Source organism: Pseudonaja textilis, chromosome 2 (assembly GCF_049901715.1).
Source record: "Pseudonaja textilis isolate UNSWEBS1 chromosome 2, rPseTex1.2, whole genome shotgun sequence".
NCBI lineage: Eukaryota > Metazoa > Chordata > Lepidosauria > Squamata > Elapidae > Pseudonaja > Pseudonaja textilis.
The window spans coordinates 44,970,412-44,998,280 of NC_141991.1; the positions used below are offsets into that span (position 1 = coordinate 44,970,412).

Sequence of the window (27,869 nt, forward strand, 5' to 3'; positions counted from 1 at the left end):
TTTTAGCAAAAGCTGCATTCTTTAATGAATGTAACAATTTACATACATAACATTGCTTATTTATTGGACTTCTTTCCATGATGCATAATAGTTTAAAACTCACTTATGTGATACAATTTTTGAACTGAAGCATTTAGAACATACATATTTGGACATCTAAACCTAACCTCCTCAAGCTATCCCAAGTAGAGGATTGCCAAGGAGATCTCCGCAGATTAAAACTATGTACTGTAATAGGAATTTCACAAAGCACAAAATCTAATTCTCACTGCTATGGAAAAGTTGAGGCAATGTTCTTATAAAGTAGCAACCTAACCAAATACATTCCCTTTATTTACTTACTGCATACACAGAAAATATCATAAATGGATGGTTTCAATTTTATTTGGGAATATTTTAGAATAGATAAACATGGGGGTGGAAGATTTTTTTTAAAGAGAAATGCCAAAATAGTAATTGTTCCCCAAAATTAGTAAATATAATTTCATGTGTTAACAATGCTTTTTCTGATGACTAGAATTATAGGAATTTTATTTTAAAAGAACACATGCTACATTTTATGTCGTTGGAACTTTAATGCCCAGGGGAATACAATGCATTAACAGATTTCTAATAAATGAACTGGAATATTTATTTTAAAAAATGCAAACAAACCTCAGCATTCATATTAACAAGTAACAAAATGCACTAATGTCTGAATGAAGTTAATGGGATGCTAGCAAAATTTATATCAACCATACATTCAGCTGTGCCTGAGTGTTCATACAAAACCACTACTACTAAAAAATTTCACCTGTGCAATAAAGAAGTTTCTCTGAAAGAAATTTTTCTACTTGTTTGACTGGACGAATAGGTTTTCCCAACTGGTATAGAAATCATCAGCCATGACTCGCCTCCAGATGAGGTTCAGAGCCATAACTTCAAAAATACACTTGCGTGCCATTCTAATCATGTCGGGATTAATGTTCACCCTGCTGTTTGACTATTTCTGACAAAGACCACCATCTTTTATAGAAGTTTCAGAAATGCATCCACCTGTAGTATTAAAATACTACAATCAAATATTACATATTTACCCGTGTATTTGATATGCATTATGAAACTTCCAATAGGTAAGTGGCCTATCAGAAAATAGTTTAAACAGCAGGGCTTAACCTCAGCAACCACTCTGACTGATATCTTTTCCTGAAGATTTGGTTATTTCCATTGTAGTGAATACCTGTAAGAGAACGAAATAGAACTAGATTAAAATCCTAACAACAAAGCATATAAGAAGTTTTCAATTATATATAAATATATATGAACAGCAACATGGGTATCCCTATCTTACTTCTTAATGCCTCCACTGATTCAATGTAACTAGACGCTCTAAAAATGTTGAATTAAATATTCAAGGCCAGGCTTTACAGAGAAGAATTAAAGGTAACAGAAAATGGGTGGATATGTACCTACAGTATATGTGGGAGAATGCCTATGCGTGGAATGAATATTCTCTTGCTATCAATACAGGTAGTCCTTGACTTACAACAACTCACTTGGCAACTGACTCATATTTATGATGGTTGCAGTGTCCCAGGGTCAGCTGGCTACTTTTGCAAGCTTTTGACAAGCAAACTCAATGAAGAAGCCAGATTCACTTAACAACTGTGTTAGTAATCGAACAACTGCAGCTATTCACTTACCTGTGGCAAGAAATGTTGTAAAATGGGGCAAAAGTCACTTAACAGATGCCTCACATAGCAACAGAAATTTTGCACTCAGTTGTGATTGTAAGTCGAGGATTACCGGTATTAAGCCAAGTTTCCTTTCCTTAAAAAAAACCACTCTTGTTTAAGATTAATGCACTATAGTATCTTGTCTCCTAATATAATAGCATGTGGAAAGACATTGGAAGAATGGGCAAAGATAGCTGCCAAAGAAACAGTCAGGTAAGAGAGAGTATAGTCCATAGATGGATAGTGGGCAGGGCAAAAGACAGTCTCTAGTTGTAAAGGAGCTGTAAAAAAGACTGTGGGAGAAGGGTTGAACTTTCAAGATTTGCAAGATATTGTCAATACACCTTCACAATGAAGTGGGGTTAATTTATCTCATTGTGATTTCTATCACAATAGTTTACCTGGCATTGCTGACACCTAAACAGCAAGTAATTCAACCTGAAATGATTACTATTGTTCTAGAAAACAACAGGGCGTATATTTCAACATCTTTTAAGCAGTATTTAAAAACACTATAATTATTACCTCTGCACTAGTTGGATGTATGCCAATTGTGTCATCAAGTAATTCTTTTGTGATACCACATTTCATTGCTGCCCCAAAACCCTGGGTTATTTCCCCAGCATTAGGTCCAAGTACATGTAATCCAATGACACGGTTCTATAATTAGGAGGTGTGAGGTAGAGGAAGAGACAAGAATAGAGATCAGTTATTTCATTCCCCCCCCTTTCTACTACTATCCTACTAAAGAATGATGAAATTCCATACACTAGCCCTTAAATCTTGCTGAAAATAACAGAAACTTTTAACTTTTAATCTACTTCCTAAAAAAATTGGAACACGTAAGATCAATTCTAAATAAAAGTCTACATAGATGTGTATATTGAAGTCTACATAAATATGTATATTAACAGCTTTATATATAATGGTATTTCAAAACAATTAGATTTGGATCAGGTGTTAGAAAAAGAATGAAATTCTCCATATGATAATACTAATAAAATAAACATTGAAATTGACCAATATCATGTTCTACTTGATGATCTTTTTCCCCAATGGAACAACTGCTTCATCATAATGGGAGGCAGCAAAAATTAATTTAACAATCACTTCTACTAGATCTCAGGCCTTTGAAAGAACCCTTCTGCTTAAGGGAGAATTCTGTATCCAACCTATAGCAAATATTTCAGGTTAATTGTAAATAACAATAGAGAAATACACGTAACATTCATTTCTGAAGATATGAACATAAAACATTATTTTAGAACAAAATACATACATCGTTAAGCTTATTGCAGATTATTTTTGCATAACAGGTATTGTTGTCTCTATTTGGTATTGTCCATTCAAGTGGCCAGAAGTAAGTGTGATATACCTGAAGAAAAACCAATTTCAGCTGTTATATAGGTTTTTTTTTAAAATCTATGTATTTGACATCAATGGTATAACTTATATCACATTACATTGCAACATCATAGATTACAACAGATCATACAGTTTTATACCAGCTAATTAAAAAGTATGATGGATTACATGACTGGCAATGTGTTATACATGTTTTATGTTCAGATAAAAAGTTTCAAATGTACCTCTATATTTTCTTGTCCAAATAGTTCAATAGCTTTTTCTTCTGGGAAGCCACAACAACCATATTCCAAAGGTGTAAACACTGTAGTTGGCACATTAATATAATCACACTAAAAGTTGAAGCATAAAATAGGACTCAAAACATGTAAGAATAATAGGAAAGAAGCCAACAATTGTACTTTACATACTAAATGCTATCAGTACTTAATATTTAAATACTAAATACCTAAATACTTCAAGACCAAACGTACAGATAGTGGTCAACTTTGCAGAAAATTCCCCCCCCTCCCCCGCCAGCTCCTTTAGGGACATTAGGAAGGATATGCATACATATTTAAACTTTATGCAAGAGAAAAAGTTGAGATATTGTGGACCAAGCTTATTTTTATCTTGTTTAGCAGTGATGGTAGATCAGACAGAAAGAAGTTCCTTATGTAATTTTTTTTAAAAATTAATAATAAATACAATGTTACATATAATGTTGTCAGATTTTACTATTTTACTTTAAAAATATGATTTCTAAAGCAAAATATTACAATCATTGCTAGTATTTTAATCATTGCAAATCTTAAGTTGAGAGACTTCAATGTTTTGCTTTTTGACTATTTGTTTCTAAGCATGGTGGCCTGACAGTATAATATAATTTAATTTGAATTCTGAATGTTATTATTGAAGTAACATAGACTTCCTCCCAGTTCTACTCCCATAAGAATTTATACAGTACTATGTAGGTCCTGTGTTAGATTTTATTCAAATAAATAAATAAAATTTTGTTAGTTTCATTTTGAAAAACAGTGGCTACTGATGTACTGCATTTCAACTAAATTTAGAATCAGTAAACAGATTAGTTGTACTTTCCACCAAAATTATTAAGTGTTATACTAAAATCCAGTGCAATAGAAAGTTCAAGCTCCTGAATATAAGATTGCCAGCCTTTTGTCTAAACTTAAAGGTCTTTCTCTACTATGACTAAGAAAATACATTTACCTTTACAGAACTTCCTCCAAAAAGCCTGCGAGCTAATAGCTTGCCTGCCTGTATGGCAACTGGTGTAAGTTCCAGCTTTCCTTCCAAAATATCCCCAATCGCATAGACATAAGGTACATTGGTTTGTTCTTCATCATTCACAGGTATTTTCCCATTACTTGTTATGAAAGGAAAAGATAACAACTGAAAATCACAGCTCCATTACATAACTGCACCCCCCCCACACACATACACATACTTTATCTAAAGATTTATGCTTAATATGTTCCTCAAGCAAATAATGTTACCAATGTAAATAATTTCAGAGTTTGTCTATAACAAATTGAAAATTAATTCAAGGAAGTGGAATTAATTCACTTCAATCATAATACTCATCTAAAATCAACAAAATAAAAAATATGACAAATTTCAAAATTGAAAACAGTTGTGCATTTTCATTACTGGCAATAAAAACTGCAAGCGTTCAGTCATAATCTGAACTAATCTAAAACTAATTACGATCACAATGTTTAAGATTCAGTAGTTAATCTTATAATTCAGGACTTCTAAGTAAACATGTGGAAGGTATTCTTTTTGTTTTTTAATAGAATTTGAAACATATTATGAGTAGGTTTTTAGGAAGCAAAACAGTTCAAATACTTACTTTTCATTCATTTTCACACCAATTTTATCCAAGCCAATAGTCCTGGTGCAAGCATCGCGGCCAACAGCTATCAAAACCTAAATAAAATGAATCATGTTTGAAATATAGTGTGGCAGTCCTATATAAGAACTCTTTTGCATAGTCTGAAGCAGTTTTGTTTAAAAGCACAATAGATTTTGCTATAAAACAAATTCAAAAAGTGTTGGCAACCTTTCATAATTCATTTCTTTAACATTATTAATGGTAAGATGTTAGCAATTAAAGGGGGCAATTCAATAACAACAAAAGTACAATGATTTTTGCAAAAACTGCAATGGGAAGCTATTGCTAAACTCTATTCTAAGATTTACCAAAAGGCAAAAGTGTCTTACAGTGTTATATTCTCCTTCAATTACTTGTGATCCTTCAGTGGATTTTGCAATTACTTTGAGTTTTCCGGGCATGCCATCCTCCAGCTTTATAATCTGTATGGAAGAAGAACAAACAAAAAACCTACAGCATACTGTATTGCTATAGTCTTTATTCTGATTTGTATATTAGCCATTCCAAATCAAACCATTGTTTATGCTTATATTACCCAATACTGGAAAGGAAAAAAACCCTTACACTGAACAATACTTGCCTCAATAGGAACAAATTTTCGGATGAATTTTACTCCATGTGTTTCCATGTAGGCACCTGCTTTCTCTGCCATTTCTTGATCAAAGCCACGAAGAAGGATTGAGCGCACCATAACAGTGACATCCAAACCAAGGCTCGCAAGAAATCCTGCACATTCTAAAGCTACATAGGAGGCTCCCACAACTAGAGTCCTTCCAGGGCAATAGGGGAGGGAAAAGAGGTCATCACTGAAAAGAATAAATATTAATGTAAATTATTAAAAAAAGTATACATTATGTCAAACAAACAAAAAAAGTAATGATTTCATTTTAACTGACCTCGTGATACAATATTCTTTATCTCCTGGGATACCCAAATATCGCGGTCTTTCTCCGGTAGCAATAACAAATGTCTCTGCTGTATAGAAAGTTTCTTGTCCTTTTCTGTTGATTGCCTTGTAAAAGGAATCACAGCATCACATCTACTATCCTTTTAAATAGGAAATATTTTCAAAAATCTATTTCCAGAAGCATGTACTTATTACGTCCTGCTCTTAAAACATTTTACATAGGGCATAAAACATTCAAAGGTTACTACATGTTGTGCTTAAGTTGATCATTTTCTTTTGTTCTGTCTTACATACAAACTATCCTACTTTGGATCATAATGCGAAGACCTAGCTCTCAGAAAAAGCATTAATGCTGGGAAAGGTAAAGGGACAAACAGTAGCAAAATGGCGGATCTCAGTTCCTGTGGCAATGAATGCACAGTTGGAAAACCTGAAAGAGTAGATTAAGATCAGATTGGCAATCTATGTGGTTGCTAGGACTCTACAATGACTCGATGGCACACAATCAATCAATCAATCAATCAATCAATCTTATGTTGATGACATAGAAAAAAACTGTTGCTGCTTTATTTTTGATGTGATTTTTAAGCAGGTACTGATAGTGTCAGACCTGACACAGTCTGATCCCTTAGGGAAAAAAACCCTTGACTCTATTTGGTGGAAGTGAAAGGTACTTTTACTAGAGATGCTGATTGCAGTAAAGTCAGGTGGAATCAGAGTTTCCCATGCCACAATACAAAACCATTTCCTTCAGTCCTTTTCTCCGCCCATGAAAAGTCCAAACCCAGCCAATGCCAGGATATTTTGCAAATGCTGAGGTATTTGGGCTGGTTACTTTCCACACTCAGGGCAAATGGCCTTGAAGATGCCTTGGTACCAAGCGGTTCCACATTGATCTGCTTTTCTTCAGCTTTCATGCCCCCTCCCAAATTCCCACACAAAAATGCATACATGTTTATTGCCCATTTGTTCCCTCCATTCCTCCCCCATGTCCTTTGACAGCAGAATGCAAATATGGCGCCAAACCAAAGATGGTGGATTTGACACATACACTATACACACAAATTCTCTATACGCCTCTAGCCAATAACTAAATAAGTATATTGTTGATGTTGCTATGTTGTCCATATATGGATGTAAATCCTTCATTGAAAATTAAACATTGCTTCAACTCTTTCTGACAGGGATTGAAAAATATTTAAATTTTATAATAAATAGTCACTTTCTTAACCAAGTTTTCTGTAAGCAGGAGACAGGCACCGTACTTATTTTTGTTACTCTTGAACAAAAAAGACTGACATAAGGTACTTGTTTTAACTTCTTCAGTATGGGACATATGAGAAGTTTAGAGTTTAATTCCAATGTGAATTATGTTATGATAGAATATTTTGAATAGTGCTGTTTAATTTTAAACTTGGAATATTTTTTTCATTATGCATAGAGCCCTCCTGTTTATAGAGGACAAAGAGAAATAAAAAATTGTAAACAAATAAAAGAATCAATACAGAAATTATCAATTTGATTTATTCTAAATTTAAAAACATGCATATGAAAAATCAAAGTTGTGTAACTAGTGTAGGAAGGTAGTATTAATCTCTCTCTTCATATGCATTCAAAACATTTTTATCTAATTGCATGCTATCATAATGGGAACAAGTGGGTTTCAAGCTTGTTCTAATTAGTTTTAGAACTACCGTACTTAGTTGGATTTCTTACTGTAAGTACTCATTCTTTATTGAAACAATGCCTAAAATGGACTTAGTCCAATAACAGTTTTAATGGAATCGCTCACAAATTTTGTTTCAAATTTAAATGTCTTTTTTCATTTTCTTACTTTCAAGTGTATAGAAAGCCTCTTGAATTCTTACTACTTTACATTATTCGTATATAGAGCTTCACCACTCTAACTTCTTTCAAGTAATAAAAACAGAATGTACATTAACATGCAAAGCACAGCAACAGCAACATAATCAGATACTTGCATTTTTAAAAACTGATCTTTGCTTCAATAATATTCATAACCAAATGCAGTTTCAATTTAATGCAGCAGTTGGAAACACATCTCATTCAAATGCATATAATAAGATCAGCAATGAAAGTTGTATAATGTAACATCAATTTGCAAATAAATTAATTTAAGCGGTAGATATAATAATCTTAAAACTATTTTCCTTTTAGCAAAGCTCTAGTTAAAATTTTGTACTTATTCTCTACAAGTTCCTCCAAAACTGATTATAATATGTTCATGTATCTACCAGGTTTGCTATGAAACTATGTGATCGGGCTTAGTTTTGGGGAAAGAAAATAAGGGGGAAAAATTGTTCCTCTGTCTACCAGCATCCATCGGTATTCATCTGGCTAGCGTCTTGTCAGTGTGTGAGACAGTTGAGAGCTGTTTGGAAACTGGAAACATGGAAAATGAAACAGTATTTGCTGTGTGAGCAAGGAGCATGGCCGTGGCTTAGCTCAACTGTTTGGTACTAAAGCTGGTTGCTGCTGTGAAACTAAAACTGAAACTCCTCTGCTTCTGTTTTGCATTTGGAGCAAATTTCTTTTCAGGTGGGGAGGAGGAGTAGAACTCCTTAGCATCAGAGCATGTTAATAATAATATACTAATGCTCTGATGGTCATTTCGAAAAATCCTTCCTTAGTGAGCATCTAGAAGCAAGAGGAACATACATGCCAAATTTCAAGTTTGTAAGCTTTACGGTTCTGAAGATTTTGTGATGATGCGTGAGTGGTATTTCGCTTTTATATATATAAGATTGGTTACTTATAGATTCAATGTCTTTTGAGTTGTTTCACATTTAAGATAATGTAGTCTGCAACTGCAAGCAAGGTTAACAAATTTCAAGTTTTTCTAACCCATATTCACTTTTTTATTGACTTTTTACTCTAGTATTAGACATAAGGTTATACCAAAAGCCAGACTCCACAGGCCAATTTCAATGTTTCATGATTTTTTGATTTTCAAAGAAAATATTACTGTACTTAGGAATATTCAAATATCATGCATCAAATGAATATGTTTAGAAGCAGATTGGCAACCAGTCCGAATATTTAATGAAATTTATGTAATAAATTATTTATGGGGGCCTGACTTCTGATACACCCTATAGATACAGCCAATTTCGGAAGATTAAAACTTATGTAAATTTCTGCAAGTACCTTGACTTTATGTGGTCCAATAAATTCTCCATACGCATTAAGGTATGTCACAGTCTTCTCACGTAAAGCCACCCGATAGCCCCAATTTAAAGACCCTATGTAATTTTGAATTCCTTCAACCATGGTTTCCCAATTGTGTTTAACTGAAAAAAGATACAAGAATCATAGGTAAAACAGTATGCAAACAGATTAATTCATATAATTTATAGCAAGCTTGTACAAGTACAGTGCAATATTTAATTGGAAAATATTTAAAATCCAAATGCTTTTAGAAAGAACTCAATCGTATCATATTGAATACACAAACAACTATTTGTCTGTCTGTCTGTCTCTCACACACTAGTCCTCTACATATGACCAGTCACTTATTGGAACCTTATAATCCAGATTTGAAGTAATAATATGAGCACCTCCTGTGCTCATATGATAGCATTCTGGGCTCCTAGCAACTGGTCTATATTTACAGCCATTTGCAGAGCCCCACATGATATGACCACAATTTATGATTATTTTTTTTTGCCAGAAACCAGCATTTACTTCTGATTTTTAGTAAAAAGTGTCCTATTGCAGGTATTTGCTTAACAATAGCAGTGTTTCCTTCATGACTGCAGTGATCACTTTATGACCATTATGGTGGCTTAATGATCACTGCTGAGAAGGATGTAAAACTGGAGAGAGTCATTTGGCGATCCTCTTAATGACCAGTGTAACTTACGTTGCAGTTCTAGGCTGAATTATGGTCATAAATCGAGGATTACCTGTATTCATGCATACAGGTAGTACACCTTTTAGTATACTTTCTGAAAAACAGGGACAATCCAGGCAGTCTTTTATAAAGATACTATTGAATGGGGAAAAATACACATACATATACATACATATGAATGATAAAAGAACATTCATTGTTTTTTAAGAGGCAAAGTACTGAATAAGTCTATTCAGACCAGATTGCCAGGTTTGAGAATATTCAATGAAGAGACAAACTTAGTTTTACATTAGTTGCAAAATTTTACATTCTAGCATCATGACTTCTTATCTTGCCAGAAAAAATATATTCACAAACCTTGCTGATCATACTCCCAGCCAAACCTTCTTGAATCTTGCAGTGCCTGACCTAATAAAGCTGCTTGATGCATCAACTTTTTAGGAATGCAGCCAACATTTACGCAAGTACCACCAAGCCCTGAAATGGAAGATGCTATTTTAATTGTTTTGTTTAATGTTGTAAGTATTTAAGTAATGTTATCATTGATGCATAGCCATGTTTATCCATCCTAGCTGCCTTTCAATATTTAAAAACTTTTAATGTACTTATACGGAAATGAAAAATAGTGGTTATCTTAGGTCCGAGGAGGGCCTAGGCAATACAATCTTTTGGGGGAATGTTATTCCAGGAACCATGAAAAAAAGTAATAGCAGAATGGTATAATTAATTCTAGCACGTAAGCATGAGTGAAAACATGGCTTAAACATGAGAGAATAATTAAAAAAAATCACCTATACTCATTTCTGATCATGTTTTTCTATTGTAAGCAAACAATACTTCTTTACAATACTTTATACCAAACTATAATACCACTTATATGGAGAACTTATTTGCTCTAGCAGTTAAAAACACTGAGTTGGACCCAAAGAGACTGGATTCTAGTACCGCTTTATTAGGGACAAAGCTCATTGGTAATGTTTGGTAATGTAACAGCAAAACACATTCCCCCCAAACATTGCCTTGTCTAGGTAGTCACTAGGAAAGAGACGTATAGGTTGCATATTCATAAAGCTTATATAATAACAGCAAGAGTAATTATACTCTTTAAAATGTTAAACCCATTTAGCAAAGAAATATGTGACATGATGCATAATCAGGAAGCAACATTGCAGAAGAAATTCAAAGTATACCAAATATATCCACATGTAAAGCACCTATCCAAGAAGATTTAATACATCAGAAAAAAACCACTTTCCATATTTGCAGAAAATGTTTTTAAATAACAAAAAATAGCTATATGAGTAATTGCTTTTTTATGTAATTATAACAATAGAAATAAGCTTGAATGAGAATCGAAATATGTTGACCAATGGTTTTCTCAAAGAAGTACACATCTGTGAACTCATTAGAACACAGTAATTTTACTGAATCATTTAGCATAAACAGAATCAGGGAAGTCAGCAAATTAAGCAATGTGGCATTAATAAAATTAATGCAAGCATGAAACATACCCCATGTAGTACCCAATGGTGTTGGCACAACGTAATCTAAAACCATGACCTTCTTCCCTAAGGTGGCAGCTTCCTGAAAAGAACAAAAAATAGATAAGCAGAACAGTTTATGACTTTAAACCATAGAATTTAAGAGTTACAGCATATAACAATAGTCACTAACTAAAATAAAATGCCAACTGTAGGCTTTCACGAGTCAATTTAGCATGTATCAGATTTATTCAAAAGAGTGATAAATAGAATTAAACATGGTTCCACAAAAACAGAAGTAGAATATATAAATACAGAAAGAAGTTCTGTGAACTTTCAGCTTCCTTACATTACTAACCTTGAATTATTAAATCTAATAAAAACCAATCCTGGAGATTTTCCCTTCTCTGATAAACATATGCAAGTTACCCACTTGTGTATATGGGTATGTATATGTTAAGCATATATATGTATTAATAAATTTATATGCTTCCATCTCACTGCTGAATTGACTCTAAGTGGTTTACAAAGTAATAAAAAGATAATATAAAATGATTAAAATTAAGAGGGATTAAACACAGATTTAAAAGTCATTAATTCAATTAGGTAAATATAGCAATGTTTGTCCTGATCATCTCCTTTTTTTGCAGTGTACTTTCAGGCCGATATCTTTCTTGTTGGGAACAGAACATTCTGGGGAACTCCCGAACATTCTGGAGTGGTCTTGAGGGTTTTGTTATGGGGGAGTTAATCCTCTGAAAGTGGTTTGGGTATCTAGAATATTGTAAACAGCTTTCAGGTTTGAGGGTTAATTTCTGGAAGACTGCTGGATCATCTCTAGAATGGCTGGAACAGTATCCTCAGAATAATAAGATTTTGAACACATACCTCTTAATTTTAAAGATTTTTAATCTTTAATCCCTCTTAATTTTAATTGTTTTATATTAACTTTTTATGACTTTGCAAGCCACTGTTGCAAATAATTAATCCATTTATGAAATTAATTTATCCTCAAGTATATATATAAAACTTTCTCTCACATACAATACGTAAGAAAATATGTAGACATTTTTCAGCCTGCTTCAAGCAAAAAAGAAAAATTAAGACGATGAAGAAGAAAAAAGAGAACCTTAATTAGCGTTACAAAAGGATTAAAATAACTAGGAATTGGGAAAAGGCCTATCGCTCTCAAATGGCTGCTGAGGCTAATTTTCTAAGGTATCCTAGGCAACTATGATGCTTTTTGCATTTCTTCTATTCATTTTCATCCTGACCGGTATACATTTTTATTTTCCCTCACGGCCTCCAAGAAATACAGAAAAGTACAAAGGGCCAATTTTTTAAAAGGAAAAAAAAAGATAAACAATACATACTGAAGCTTAGAAAGCATAAGCCAATTTTTGCAAGATTATGTGCTATTAAATCTTTGTTGATTCATAGTGACCATATAGAGTGTCAAACTCAAGGCTTGGGGGCTGGTCTAGCCTACAAGGTGCTTAGATATGGACCATCCTGGAAATAGTGATGGACCGGCCTGCGGTGCCTCTGCCAGCGAAAGCAGAGCTGTTTTCACTGGCAGTGGGTTGCAGGAGGCCATCACAGCTGAAAACGGAGCTCGGGAAGCCATTTTCGCTGGAAGTGCACTTGGGCCCCCACAGCCCCCTGAGGTCATATACAATTGTGATGGGGCCCTCAGTGAAATTGAGTTTGACACCCTTGATGTAGATTTTTTTCTGTATCTGCCTTCCTGTCTTCCAACAGTGCACCTATCACTGTTGTAATTGAGTCCATCCACCTTGCTGCTGTTCATTCTCTTCTTCTCATTTAACCTTTCCCAGCGTTACATATTTCTCAAGAGATGTTTACATTATAATAATTTGAACCTGGTCATTTTTGTGTTGAGTGAGAGCACTGGGTTTAATTTGCTCTATTACCTTTGTTTGTTTTTTTAGCTATTCACAGAATTCTCAAGAGTCCTTACCAGTATTAAATATGGTGTCCTTAATAAAATATAGGAGTGATTTGTTACTGCCCTCTCCTGAGCAGTATGAAATGATTCCTTTGCCATGACCAGTAAAGTGCTATTCTACCTCCAGCATCTTTTGATATACGTGATGCCCAATATAGGTGACTACTTGCTTTACCTGAGCAGATGGAATATCCTTCACAATTTCCTTTACCTGAACATGATTGTTCTTGGAATACATTTCTGGCACTCTTCTTCACTCATCCTTCCCAAGAATACGCACTATCACCACAACGAAGTAGCATCACACTACTTGGGCTTGGGAGGGAGTTTGCAACATATAGGTCTATAACTCTAAATTGTTAAAATTTTCATGAAGAAAATTATAGTTCAATATGGAAATGACCAAGCCAAAAAAGGCCAATACATGAATATCTGTATCCACGTGCACCTGTGTAGTGACTAAGGTACACGTTTCATATTATTTAGTGAAATTTACATACAGGACTCTCTGTAGGACTCTAGCTTCACTTGATCTGCCCAAGGGCTTTTTGAACACTATGATGTAAGCAAACTGATTTGCCTATCAGTTCAACATCAATATGGAATACTGATGAACGAATATCTCTCTATCTATCTATCTATCATTACCAATAGGATGAATCTGAATTTTTAAAAAAATCCTAAAACATAGAAGTATCATTGAGTACGTACCTTGGAACAAGCAAGTCCACCAGAACCACCACCAATAATAATTAGGTCATAATCATATGATTCCATCTCTTCACACTTTCCATTCCCTAAGAGCTTCTGCAAGGTACCATTGTGGTAAATCTGCAATAAAACCATGGCTTATTGAAAAAGGACAAAGCTTTTATTAGTTTTCTTAAACTTCAAATGCATAACTGTTGCGATTATATCTAATGGGTTTCTTCCTTTTGGAGCTGGCTTGTTGATCCCAGATTTCTGGAAATGAAAGGGACTTTTACAATTTCCCCTTCTAAAGTCAGATGATCCTCTGGAAAAGTTAAGGCTTGTCTTAGTAGAAAAAGAAACCTGAAAAGTGCTTTCATTCCCTTTATATTCATATAAACTTTACTTCTATGAGCAGAAGGACACTAGACAAATCTTAATGCTGATCCTCAAGGTTTGTTTAGCTAACAGAGTGCAATTAACCAAGTCAGCAACCATACTGAATATCAGTGCTTTCTTGAGCTTTAAAATACTGTATAATAAAAACTACAACTGGAAAATTCATTTTTAAGCAACTAATGTAATCTATAGCTTTAGAGAATAACACAAAAAGATAATATTAGGGAAAGCAAATACTACATTCTCAATCTACAAAGAAAAAAATATGTTGTATGCACACAACTTATATAAGTGAGCAGGCTATTCCTTACAATAATTCATTTCAGTAATAACCAGAATTTGTAAAAGTAATCTGAGGAACTGCTTAAAAATGTGAGTCACAGTTATATTCATATATAAGAGAAGGAAGTTGAAGATTACTTGAAAAGTTTGATCACATCCACCAATATGGTTTCCATTTATAAACACATTGGGGACAGTCCTTTGGCTCGTCAATTCTAGTAATACTTCCTGGATACTAGGTCCATCATCTAGAATTAATAAAAGGGAAAAGATTATTTGCTATGCAGCATAAAGAGCACTACACAGCCTGTTAAGATCCATTAAAGTAGTAAGGTGTCTCAAATTAAAATATCAAGATAATATTATAAATCAAGACTTGAAAAAATTAATAAAAGTATTTCTTCACTCACTGAAAACACATTAAAAGTTGGTTAATCTAAAGTTGAAATATGTTTTAAAAGTCTACCAATAAACGAGTCTTTCAGACTTGTAAATTTCTGTGGAGATGCTCAGTCATTCAGGTCACAGCTGTCTCAAATGTGCCTTTTAAAAAGGCAACTGGACTCCCCCCACTCACGCTTTTAGATGTTTCACTTCTCATCAAAGAGGCTTCATTGGCTATGGCAGGATGTTGGGAGCATTGGAAGATTAATTCAAACTAGTCCTGTCAGAACTAATCTTTTCATCGGCTCCACCATCCTGACAAAACTAATGAAGCTTCTTGGACAAGAAGTAATATGTCTTCCTCAGGGAAAAAGTCTCGTTGCGTTTTGAAAAAACAGCTTTGAGACTTCAGACTCGTAGCATTTAAATGCTGCAAATCTAGAAAAAAAAAGCATTACTGTTCTTGTTCTTATACAGTTTAATCATAAAAAGGACAGACAATTCCATCTTGACTAATTTTGCTTCATATATTGTAGTTATTCTCAACAATAGCTTGTAAAAACAGGACAGCTTCATTATCACGGATTCCCAAAACAATGTTAAAGGCTTAGTATACCAATTCCACCAGCGGTGGGATCCTACCAGTTCCCCTACTAGTTCAGTGATCGCCCACTTTGCACGTAATGCAGGCACGCACTTTTCCAAACACCAACTGAGGCTCTGCTGCACCAATCAGTTGAAAGGATAAAGAACAGAAAAGCGCTGGGGCAGGTGGGAGGGCTGATCCTGTGCTTTTCTCTTCTTTCTCCTCTGAGCGGATCATCGGACCTTTTTTTTAACTACCTGTTTGGTCCACTGGGTAGCAATTTTTGCTACCAGCTCGAGTGAACCGGGCCGAACTGATAGCATTTCATCTCTGAATTCTACTCTTGATAATTGTAACTGCCAAACTCTCCAGATTTTTTAAAACATAGTTTTGGATCTTTGTAATTAACAAAAAAGGAGTGGGGTAGGGAAAGGAAAAACGAAAATAAAATCACCACTCATTTTTACTTTTAAGAATGCTTCTGGGCTCATAACAATTCCTAGAAGATACAAACAGCAAGGAGTTATAAGTACTTATATGAAGTGTACTTTTAAAATATAACTAACTTTCTGAGCTTGTTTTCAATAAACCCAGTTATGTCTAGTAATCCAAAATATTAAAAACCTTTAAGCCCCAGTTTCAAACTGATTTGATAAAATGAAAACAGATATAATTAATCAGATTTATTAAGGTTCGGATAAGGCAAAACACAATTCACATAAAATATAATTGAAACGAAATACCTCAAAATCTTTACCAAATCTTCAACTAAACAAGGAAGACAGGTGGAAAAGAAAGATTCAGACCATTCTACTTTTCTTCTGAATCTAGCATTACATTTAGTCTGCTCTCTCTATAAGATTCTGAGCAGAATCACTTTCTTAAAAAGTATTTTCTTGCACTACAAATTTATTAGGAATTAATAATTCCTATTTAATATTCCATCACCGGATTTATACAGTAGTGTTTAGGAGTGAGTTGTTCTGCAATATACTAGTTTGGGTCAATACAATTAGAATCAACTACTTTTGGGCCGCTAAAACACAAATAAGCTAACAGATAAAAATCTGTTTTACAGAATTCAAAATCTAGGAATGCAGAGATACAGTTCAAATGGTTTCTGTAAGCCTCCAACTTAGTTACCACATCCGGCATTTATACAGAAGACAAGAACTTGCTTGTCTCATCTGGCTGGTTTCTCAGTTAATATATACAGTAACACCCGAGACTTAAACAGATAACACCAAACAAAAGATGAAGCACTAAAGAGAAATACCATAAATATATTTCAACATAGGACAGAAATTTTAGCTTACGAAGAAAGCATTTCCTCAAAGCATTGGTATTTTTCAGTCAAGTTCTTATGGCAAGTGCATTATTTTATTTTTACACTGAAAATATATTTCGGGAGAACTGTAAGTCAAACTGCAGCACAGTATGTTTGAAAAACATTTTTAGATAATTTATTATTTTCTTTTGTGGAGAAAAATGTGATAAAAAAATGTTATATTGTGTACCCTATAACATATAAAAGAAACAAAGCAAAATCTTCAGTTTAGTCTGAATATATGATAAAATAATAAAGATAATTTACATGTTATCTGAAAATGTTTATTCTGACAGCTCTTAAAAGAAGTCTAACCATTTTGATTAACCTACTCAATACAGCAAAATGTGCCAGATATCTGCTAAAATCATAATTCCCATCAGAATTAATATAACTGAATATTATTATAAGCCAAATTAATATAACTGAACAGATTAAGAATCAATATGATTTAAAGCATGTTATTGCATGCAAGACATGCAAGACATGTCCCTATGGAGCGCACCTCATTCTGACAAACTTAATATGGAATCTAATTCCTTACTACAATAAGGAATAATTGCTAATAATTGAACTCTTTGAAAGTTACAGTTTTCCAAATTTTTACCTTGATGAGAACGTAACATGGATGCTTCTATAAACCATTTGTACTTTTGAGGAAGAGACCTGTCCATTCACAAATGGTGACTGGCTTACTAGAATGTTTGTTCCCCCACAGAATGTTCCCTATCATCCTTGCTGGTCTTTAGCTTTGTTATAAATCTTTCCACATTCTCAAAGAAAACAACCACTTGCAACACACCCTTTTCCCCCACAGAGACATTTTAGAAAGTTAAAATGAGGCTGAACAGTTGGCACAGATTTGCAGTATTCCAGTCTCAGTTGCTTAAAGGAACAAGCAGGGGACCTGACAGGCACACAAAAACCTGTGCACAGGGACCATTTTTTGCGGGGGGTGGGGGGAACGGGACACGACGACTCTGGTTGAAGTTATTTTTAACAAGTTATCAAATAACCACTACATTTGGGGTGGGGTAGGGGAGGGACTGTACAACTGCTATCTCCATGCCATGGAAATGCGAATGCTCAGGCATCTCCTTTCTTGACTACATCACAGATGACACTATTCAACAACATTTTGGTGTGCCACCAATTATAGAGAAGATGAGAGAAGGCTGGCTCCGTTGGTATGGACATGTCTGGAGAGCGGCACCTTCCACCGTTGCCAAGACTGCCTACCACTATAAGTCAATGGGTGGTGACCTCGAGGGTGTCCAAAACAGAGATGGCAAGACACCTTCAACAACGATATTCAAGCCGCAGGCCTGTGCCCTGGAGATGCAGCTAACCATGCAAAGTGGCATTCAATGATCTGAAAAGTGGATCCTGCACTTGCGGAAATATGCTAGGAAGAAGAAACTGTATAATTCCAGAGGTGAAAGAAATTCACAGAAAGTTTCAGTATGAATTTTACGAACTATCTGTTCAAAACAAAGTCTTGAAGAGTTGTAGCATTTTATTACACATTTCTAGTTGAAGGAAGTTTGAATTGTAAATAGAGACTGATATTTTCCTTACCAATCTTGTCAAGCTCCAGAGCACTATATTCTACTCCCAGAGTACGAAAGAGATCTTTCACCTGTAAAAAATAAATTCTGATAAGGAAATAGGAAGACATAAAACTAGAATTTATGCTCCTCTTGGAACAACGCTGCTCTTTAGATTAAGCAAGCATTTCAAATAAATAAATAATTGCTTAGTAATTGCAGCCTACAGTTTTGCTTAAAATATACTATACATAGGGATGCCAGTTTTGATCATTGTCTATTTTTTTTACACAAAATCATTAGCTTGTTTTTTAAATACACGTAACCATTAAAAAGTATGGGGAAAATGCTCACTTAAATAAGGAGCCAAAGCATTTAGAAACAGATGCAATAAAGCATCTTTTATCTGCAGGTACAACTACAGTGATCACTGGGATCCTTGCCAGAAGAATGCAAAAGAGGCCTGAGGGTCACTAAGTTACAGGTTATACACCTTTTAGAAATGATACATAAGACTTACAAAAGCAGAGTAATGTCAGCCTTATAACAAAACCTTTATTACAGGAATGAGGGATCTGATATCAATATGGGACGATCTTACTATGAGATAACTCAGTTCTTCTAGGCATACATTCTGTTCTTCTAAGAAACTCTAAATCCACCCTTTTTACTGATACAAGCACCCTTCTAAGATAAACAATGTATCTTTTTGTACCCATAAAATACTGTTGTTCCCCATAGCAGTTTAATCTAAGGTCACATTCCAACAATATTCTGCTACATCAGGGGTGTCCAACCTTTCACCTTCCCTGGGCCACATTAGAAGATGAAAATTTGGTTTGGGCCGCACATAAAATAAAATAACAGTAACAATACCTGATCATCCAAAAAAACCCATAGAAAACATAGTTAACATATTAAATTTATTTGGAAATGAAGTTAGTGAGATGTTTTTATTATTTATTATTAATTATTTATTAAAAATTATTTATTTTTTATCACGGTTTTTTTATCACGGTTTTTTTATCACGGTTTTTTATCATGGTTTATTTTCCGGCCAAATTTTGCGGGGGTTGGGGGAGAAAGCTCGCCCGCCTCGCGCCTACCTCTCCTCCTGCAAATGGCCGGGCTGGATGAGGCAGGACTGGAAGGCAGAAGCAGCAGCAGCGGCGGGGGCAGAAGCGGCAGCGGCGGGGCAGAAGCGGCAGCGACGGCAGGGGCAGAAGTGGCAGCGGGGGCAGAAGCAGTGGCTGTGGCGGCAACAGCAGGAGGTGGTGCTCTGACGGCGCCCGCCTTTTCTGTTGCTGCTTGGCTTGGCGCTCGCCTCGCCTCGCGTCTGCCTCTCCTCCTCCTCCTCGCTGACTCTGGCACAAAGGTTGGGGTGGGCACTGGGCCGCATTACAAGGTGACCTGGGCCGCATGAGGCCCGTGGGCCGCGGGTTGGACAAGCCTGTGCTACATCATCTGTATGCTACTAAAACTCTCGTCTGTTTGTGATCTTCAATTAGTTCAAATTGTGCATCATAGCACAACCATTTTTAAATGAATGTACTTAAAATCTGCTTGCTTAAAGATTATATACAAAATCACGAGTCCATTACTCCCTTATAATTGAAATTACAAGGATCTTCATAACAGATGCATTTGCAAAGTTGCGCCCACTCTATATATATATCATCACAGCTGTGGTCATATGATTGTGATTTCCAGCACTCCATGCTAGTTTCCCATAAGCAAAATCAATGGGAAAGAGGACTAAGGATAGAAACTCCCATGCAGGAAGTAGAATGGCGTGTTTATCAAGTATAGCTTTCTAGAGGAGAGAATTTGAAGGAAAAAGAATGTTGTGGATGTTCCAGCTGTGGAAGGTTGCCACTAAGTTCTAATTAAAGCTCTTGGTTAATTCTAAAATGAAATTAGTAATTACTTTATACATAGCAACAGTTTATTAAAGACATTTACACACTCTAATATTAGCAAAAACAAAACTATTCCAGATAAAATGATAGTTAATCTCAGAATGATAGAGCAATTTGGCCATAAAACAATTTACTACATTCCATGCTCCTCTGGAGTCAGAAGGGAGGTGAAACTGAAGTTCTTGTATGACATAAATGAATGTCACTTGTTTTGTTATCTGAACGATCAATCTCTCAAAGAAATCAATACTTTATCTTGGATATGATATTATATGTCTCATATAAAGGAACTGACTGGTTTACAAGAATATTTTTGCACGTTGCCTTTTGTCTGATCAATCCAAAGTTCAATAAAGTTCTGCAAATGTTTCTAATTTAAAGAAATAATGGTTTTAAGTAAAAAAAAAAAGGCTTTGTTTCAATTCATAAAAAATACCTTAATTGTACACTATATTTAAAAACCTATGATGTTAATGAAGTACAGAATTGCTTTTACATCTGTGACCTCTTTAGAAATAAGCAATATAGGAAGTCCTCGGGATACAATCAGCAATGTTTAAAAGTTACGATGGCACTGAATAAGAGGGACTTATGACTGGTCTGTAATGCTGTGGCCATTGCAGCATCACCACAATCACGTGATCACAATTCAGGCACTTGGAAACCAGTTCACAATTACAACAGTTGCGGTGTCCCTCAGTTGCATGAACAGCATTTGTGACCATCCCTGCTGGCTTTCCACAAATAAAGTCAATGGGGAAGCTGGCAGGAGATCACAAGTTATTCCCACTACTTTTCCACCTACTGCCCATGTTCCACAGTGCCTGCCTGCACATAGGTCTCACTCACCAGCCTGCTTGTCTGAGACACCTCTTCCCACATCACAGTCATATGCGGTTCTCACTTAACTACCTGTACGGGCCTGAGGCTACAATAGCAACTGGGACTGCCATCACTAAGTGATGCAGTCATGTGACACCATGCAGTTCTGGTCCCAATTACTGTGGGAGCTCAAGGGCTAACTGTAGGCAGCAATTTGACCCTTGAAAAATACTGAAAGCTTTGAAAAATACTCTTTTTTATTGATTATGAAATAGAGATGTTAGATGCAGAAAATTAAAGCTGCAATTTAAACTACCAGAAATAACTTACATTGAATACAAGCACAACCATTCAGCAATTTAACATACAGAAAATGAGAACATACCTCCTTATTAAAAATAAGTCTTTAAAATAGAACTAAATGTGTTATAATGTACTCTGAATGTATGGAATGAGAATAAATTAATTGATGCTTGGTATTTACGTAATGAACCTTATTTGCCACCTCCATTTTCAGAATGCCATCTACTGTATACATGTTTACTTAACTTATTTAAAACAGTTCTTAAACTTACATACTTATAACAGCAGTTCTTTTGATTTAATTACCAGTATCACTTTTTTCTGTCTTATACAGGTACTCTCTGGATAATCTTCAAGGTCTATGGGTAATAGCAGTTTCTTCTATTAATATGACCAGGAGTTTTAACTGATTTTTTTTTTTTGGGGGGGGGATAGAATACAATTGTTTTTTCTGTACTTTAAAGAATAATTTAAAATAATTTAACTTCTTAAACATTTTATTTAATATGTGGTTTCAAGTGGTTTTGCCCAAAATGGGGAAGCACTGGGAATTGGCACAGGTCATAAATTGTGCAACTATCTCTATTATATTTCACTTCCACAAAAGCCTGCGGAAAAAAATTCAACTGCTTTGATCACTGGACTAAGCTCATATACCAGCAGTATGCACAAATTCCAAAGCACTTATTCGGAATCATTTCTGAAATATGTATAGCCCTAAAAGTCAGTTATATATTGCAATTGATTCTTGTTTCTTCAGAAGACTTAAAATGATGGCAAATATATGAAGCTTACCCCCAAACTATAGTACAATCTAGCCAACAAGTTGACATTCAGCAGTAATAGCAATAAAGATCTATTATCAATTAACAAATTAATTCCTAAATTATTTCACTTAAAATATGTTAAGGAACCCAAAACAGTAGTTTCTTAGAAGTAGCAGGATGCTAATTCAAAAACTGCCTTGGAAATTCTCTAAACCAATTCAAGTACCTTAAAATCTATAGCAATCTAAATGTTTGCTCTCATGCCTAAAGTTTTGAAGATAAAATTAGGATTTTGCAACATTAAGTTGACTTGACGGGTTTTTATTTAAATATATATACATATCGGTTTAGTCCGAGCAACAGATGGTTTTCACAATCTTAAAATTTAAGATATGTCTTATTTTCCTTTCCAATGTGTAGTGTTTCAAATAAACAATGGGTTTCTTATTATTAACCACACATTCATCTTTTAACATGGCAAGCAAAAATATATTTATAATTTTACATGTTCCATCTATGAAAAAGGAAGTTTCATAAATACTATACATCAAATATAAAGATTGTTATTCCCTCTGCAGCATTCTGAAATTTTTCTCTGCAGGATTGTGGATCCTGCCAGAATAATGTGGATGATTTAAAAAAAATGAAAATGCGTCTCCCCACCCAGCCTTTGGATCCCAGTTTTTTTATTGCATGCAGATAAAATTTCTGTAAAGCTAATGGGCTGTGTATGCACCAGAGCATACAAACAATTGAGGAAACTCAGCAAAGCAACAATATTGCTTCCAATTTGTGGTTTAAGTGATATAAGCTAAAATATGGCTAGAAGCCAGTTACTATAATTTATATCAAGCACAAGTAAGAAAATAATTTGATTTAATTCCTTAGCAGAGTGAAAATGTAGGGTTTTTAAGTAGCCTAATACTAAATATTAGTATCTAAACTGTTTGCTAAACCAGTATTTAAAAGGTTCCAGAGATAAAGTATGGGAAGATATTTACTACTTGGATTAGAAAAGCTTTACCATTTTGTGCCAGCACACTGTGTATTACAAACAACTGTAGTACAAGTAATGCAGCCATTAAAACTGCAAATTGAAGAGAACTTGGAGGGAGAGTCTATGGTTTCATCTCCATACCCAGGGGTGAGTTTCTACCGGTTCTGTCCACCTCTGTAGAACCGGTTGCTCCGAAGAGCAGCTGACATAGAACCGGTTCTATTTCTGCTACTGTTCTGGCCTACCCACCCACCCCCGCTCTTATCTGACCTTTATTTCCTGCTTTTTCAACTGCAGCTGCTTTGTGCGACGCAGCTGCAGTTGAAAAAGCAGGAAACAAGGGCTTTTCCAACCACTGCGTGCTTGCACGCAGCACTGCTCAGCTGTCCGGGCAGCTCAGCAGGTCGTAAATTGCACTGGCACAACTTGCACATGCACATGTGACGCTAATAAACAGAACCGGTAGTTATACCAGTAGGATCCCATCCCTGTCCATACCTAAAAGACACTTAGTATTTTATTGGAGATGGTACTAGTCAAGGAAAATTGCAAACCAAGCATGTTGATAAACAGCTAAAGGAGATAGGGTAAAAGCATTGATAGCAAGAAAAAAAATGAAATGTTTTAATTGTGGGAAACAAGAACATTTGAAAATCTACTATCAAAAATAGAAAGGCAGTTAACTAAAAAACAGACAGGAAAAGTTCAAATGCATATTTTTCCCTCCGGCCAAAATACTATTGCTGGATGAAGGAAATGGAAGCAACTGAAGACTATGACTGAAGACTTCTGTTGTTGAGATCACTCTGGCTATACATGATTTGATGAGTTCTATTCATATCTTGAGGGTACTTTCCATTTCTGTATTTTCGGTCAGAATTTTTATATATGTAACAATTGGGAAGATCCATGAGACTTACATATTGATGATAATTCACATCAATACTTACTTGTTGACACAGAGAGAGGGTGGGAGGGAGAGAGAAACAATTCAACATAAATACAGCTATTTTTCTATTATTATCCAGTGCTGCATATACAGAATTGTACCATATTCATTCATGACCCTACCTATTTTTGAAGATTTGTTAAAAATACCCCTTCTTCTGTATTATGAAAAATATGAACATAACAAAAGTAGAACTATAAAAGCAATTAAACTTTCTTAGGTAGATTTGGAAATAAGTATTTCTGAATTCAACACATACTTATCTATTCAGGACATTTAACTGATTTTATTTTAAACCTTCAGGGACATTTGTAAGATAATAAAATAACCCCATATTTTTTAGTACTAGGCCAAATAAACATTTTTAATTGATTCTTAATCCAATTAAGCCATCAGAAAGAAACCTCACTTATAAGATTTTTTTTAATGTCATTATTAAATAAATAAAGATCTAGCAGAGAATCTTTTTAACTGCATGCAAATAAGATTCAGTGGAATCCTATCTAAGAAGGAACTGATACTGTCAATATTAGCAAAAAGTTTGCATCTCACTATTTTGACCCGGGAAACATCTGCATATCCTGAAATCTTTTAGTATAGCCTTTAAAGCTCCTCCCAAAATTATTTCACAATGAGATTAACTGTGTTTAGTTGTTTTAATTTGTACTTATTTATATTTAGGTTTTGATCTGGTTCCACCTATAGTTTAAATGTAGCCATTCAGAAGTGAAGCATGAAAAACTCTGTGCCCTTTTGATGTAGTTATACTTTCTTAAGCCTAATATTTTTCTTATTCAGTATAATTTCTTCCTTATATTGCCTTTTGAGTTTACATTTCTATAATCTATAGTATTTTTCCTTGTATAATTTTATTCTCTTTATCCAGCTCACATTTTCTACTTCTTTAGAGATAATGCAAGATTAATATATTCTACTCAATGCTTATTCACATTAGGTCCTATCAAGTATATCATGATGGTATTTAATTGCCACAGACTTGAATTTCCATCATGACTCATTATATTAACGTCTTCCTAGGCCCACAGCTACACCCAACAGAGTGCAGTATCATATTAGCAAGAGTTGTAACAAGACAAACTGTTGTACAAACAGTGTTACTCAATAATAAGCTGTTTCTTCATAACTCCCAGATTTTCTTTTATATAGAGTATTATTTTACAAATTAGCCATAATTAGAACCTGCAACAATTACTAAATTAGTGGAATCATGTATGCTTGTTAGTAATTAAAATTCCACTTCCAGCAATAGATCAGAAGAATATCGGAGAAGGGATTCAACATTTCATTCCACCAATCTGTTTCTCTGGAATCTGTTTAATCATATACTTATTTGCCTAAATTAACATTTACATTAATTACTGCCACAATCAATCTTATTTCCATTAAGAAAATCTCTATCTCAACAACTTGAATGTGAGAGTTCAGAAATGATACACTTAAAGGGAAAAAATGAAAAATATATATTTTACAAAGAAAGGCAAATATACATGTCCCAGGATATTACTGCAGGATCCAATCTGGGTCAGTCACCAAGATCAACGGTTTAGTTTTCCAAGCTTTCGGACTCGTGCTGGAGCCCATCCTCAGGGAGCTTCTCTCTTACCAGAATGACTGAAAGACTAAACCTCTGGTAACCGACCCAGATTGGATAGTATCGTATTTTAATCCATGCTTAATTACCATTATTTTAGTTTCTATGATACAAGTATTGCACCTTCTCTCCTCTGAATATTTTAAATGTTTCTGAACATCTTAACATAAGGCATAAGCATGACAAATAGGCTATGTAAATACAAGTGGAATTTCATGTGTGAGCACACATTTGCCCAATTGTCAAAGGACACATTTTATGTCCTTTCAATGAAATACTTATTTCCAAAAAATGCGAAGCACAACATTCCTTAATAAAAGACTATCACTCCACCTGCAATTTCCAATTGAGGTCGATGATGAATTAGCTTTTAGGACAAAACTTGGTAAAGCTAAGGAGATCCGGGTTTTTCCTATTTTGTCTTCAAAAATCATCAGTGTTGACTCTTGGCACTGCCTGCACAAGTTCCTATAGTTTTGGGGTTTTTTGTTGGCAAAACTTCAAAAGTGGTTTGGCACTGTCCTTTTTCTGAGGGCTCACAGCCTTGGCCACCATGTTTCAAATATTACAAAGCCCATGCTGTGTGGCTCTCAAAAGAGTGATTGGCCGAAGGTCACCCAGCTGGCTTATTGCCCAAGAGGGAACCAGAATGCATGTTCTCCTGGTCTCTTCTTGCCTGGTGCCTGCAACCTACACAAAAGTTTACATTGCCAAATTATTACTTCGGAGCCTTGACTGAGAGGTTAACTCGGACGCCCTATTTATGTCACTTCCCCCGTCTGCCGGCCGGCCCGCCCGCCTGAGCCTGCTGGCGAGAAAGCATTGGAAAGGAGGGCCTAGCCTGCGCCATGTATCCTCCAGAGATAGCGGAAGAGGTTGCACAACGCCTCCGGGAGAGAAGAAATATGGTAGTTCAAGAGCAGGAAGAAACGGGAAACAGCAACGGAAGCGAGCATGTGTGTGTGGGGGTTCAATGCGAGGAAGCCCCAACCGACCTGACACCAGCGGAAACCGAAACGGCGGCCTCAGGCGGCAAGACGGGCCCGGCAGGATCGTTGCCACGGCAACCCCTGCTTCCTCTCTTTCTCTCTCCCCCCCCCCCCCCCCCACCTCACCTTCCTGCAGAAGGGGCAGTAGCTCTTGCTGAAGATCATGACCCAGTGGGTGCTGATCAGGCTGCGGACGCGGAGCCTCACCGCATCCAGATCTGGGAGGCGGACTTGACCCGGAGGCGGCATGGCGGGGGCCCTCGCTTAACACCCCACTACCACCACGGAGGCCGAAGAAGCAGCGCGGGTTGCCGGCAGGATCTCAACTGTGCGGTCTCTAGGCGCTCAGTTTTCCCTTCGTGCATGCGCGGCCCGGTCGGCGGGAAGCCCCGCCCCCTAACTCCGCCTTCCTCCTTCGTGTCCAATGAGAAAAACGGAAAGGAGGCGGAGCGGCGGTGGAAAGATGACGTTTTACTCGGCGGTTCTCGAGAAGGCGGGCTGGGAGGGCGAACTCGCGGAAGGCGAAACCGGACGGGCGGCTCGCCGCACGATGGTAGCCAGATGGAAAGCGAGACGGATGACGGTGGAGTTGGTCGTTTGCGCTGCCCTTTCCGCCTCGGAAGCTCAATGAAACGAGGCATACGGTCGAGAATAAATAATGGGAGGACAATTGGGTTCTAGCTTTCCCCCGGAATAACTCCGTTTGACTTTGGAGGGATTTTTCCCCCCTCAAAATACTTGGGTGTGAAATGGAAATTTATTTGACATATATGCCTATTTACAAGTATACCGAAGAATGCCTATATGTCAGTGTATAGTACAAACTTTTTTTTGTATTGCAAATAGTAATAATAAGCAATGCGGTATAAGGAGCATAGGAGACTTTTTATTTGATTATGAAAGAGAAAAGAGATCCTCTTTGGGATCTAACGCCTTTGGTGCTGTCTCTAAAATATAGAAAGGTGTTCTCAATTCAAGCTTTCAATATGAAGTATTTAGAGACGTCTTCTTTTAATCTCTCCGTATCTGCGTTGGATAAGATGATCCTTGCCTGGTTGCAGGATTTTTCCAGCTTATTCTATATCCACAAT

The 27,869-nt window shown here is 35.7% G+C and overlaps 1 protein-coding gene across 1 annotated transcript; it reads right to left on the bottom strand.

Annotated features, from left to right (window-relative positions):
• TXNRD3 (thioredoxin reductase 3) lies at window positions 1–27,182 on the bottom strand. The gene is made up of 16 exons (XM_026723207.2): window positions 26,905–27,182; window positions 18,452–18,512; window positions 14,715–14,824; window positions 13,917–14,036; window positions 11,267–11,339; window positions 10,113–10,232; window positions 9,050–9,192; window positions 5,871–5,986; window positions 5,555–5,780; window positions 5,304–5,396; window positions 4,933–5,009; window positions 4,290–4,446; window positions 3,305–3,412; window positions 2,995–3,090; window positions 2,241–2,375; window positions 1–1,219 (listed from the first exon to the last, which is right to left on the bottom strand). The coding sequence occupies exons 1-16, from the start codon at window positions 27,025–27,027 to the stop codon at window positions 1,151–1,153; spliced, it is 1,827 nt and encodes a 608-aa protein (XP_026578992.2). The 5' UTR covers window positions 27,028–27,182; the 3' UTR covers window positions 1–1,150.
• Between the last annotated feature and the right edge of the window lie 687 nt (window positions 27,183–27,869).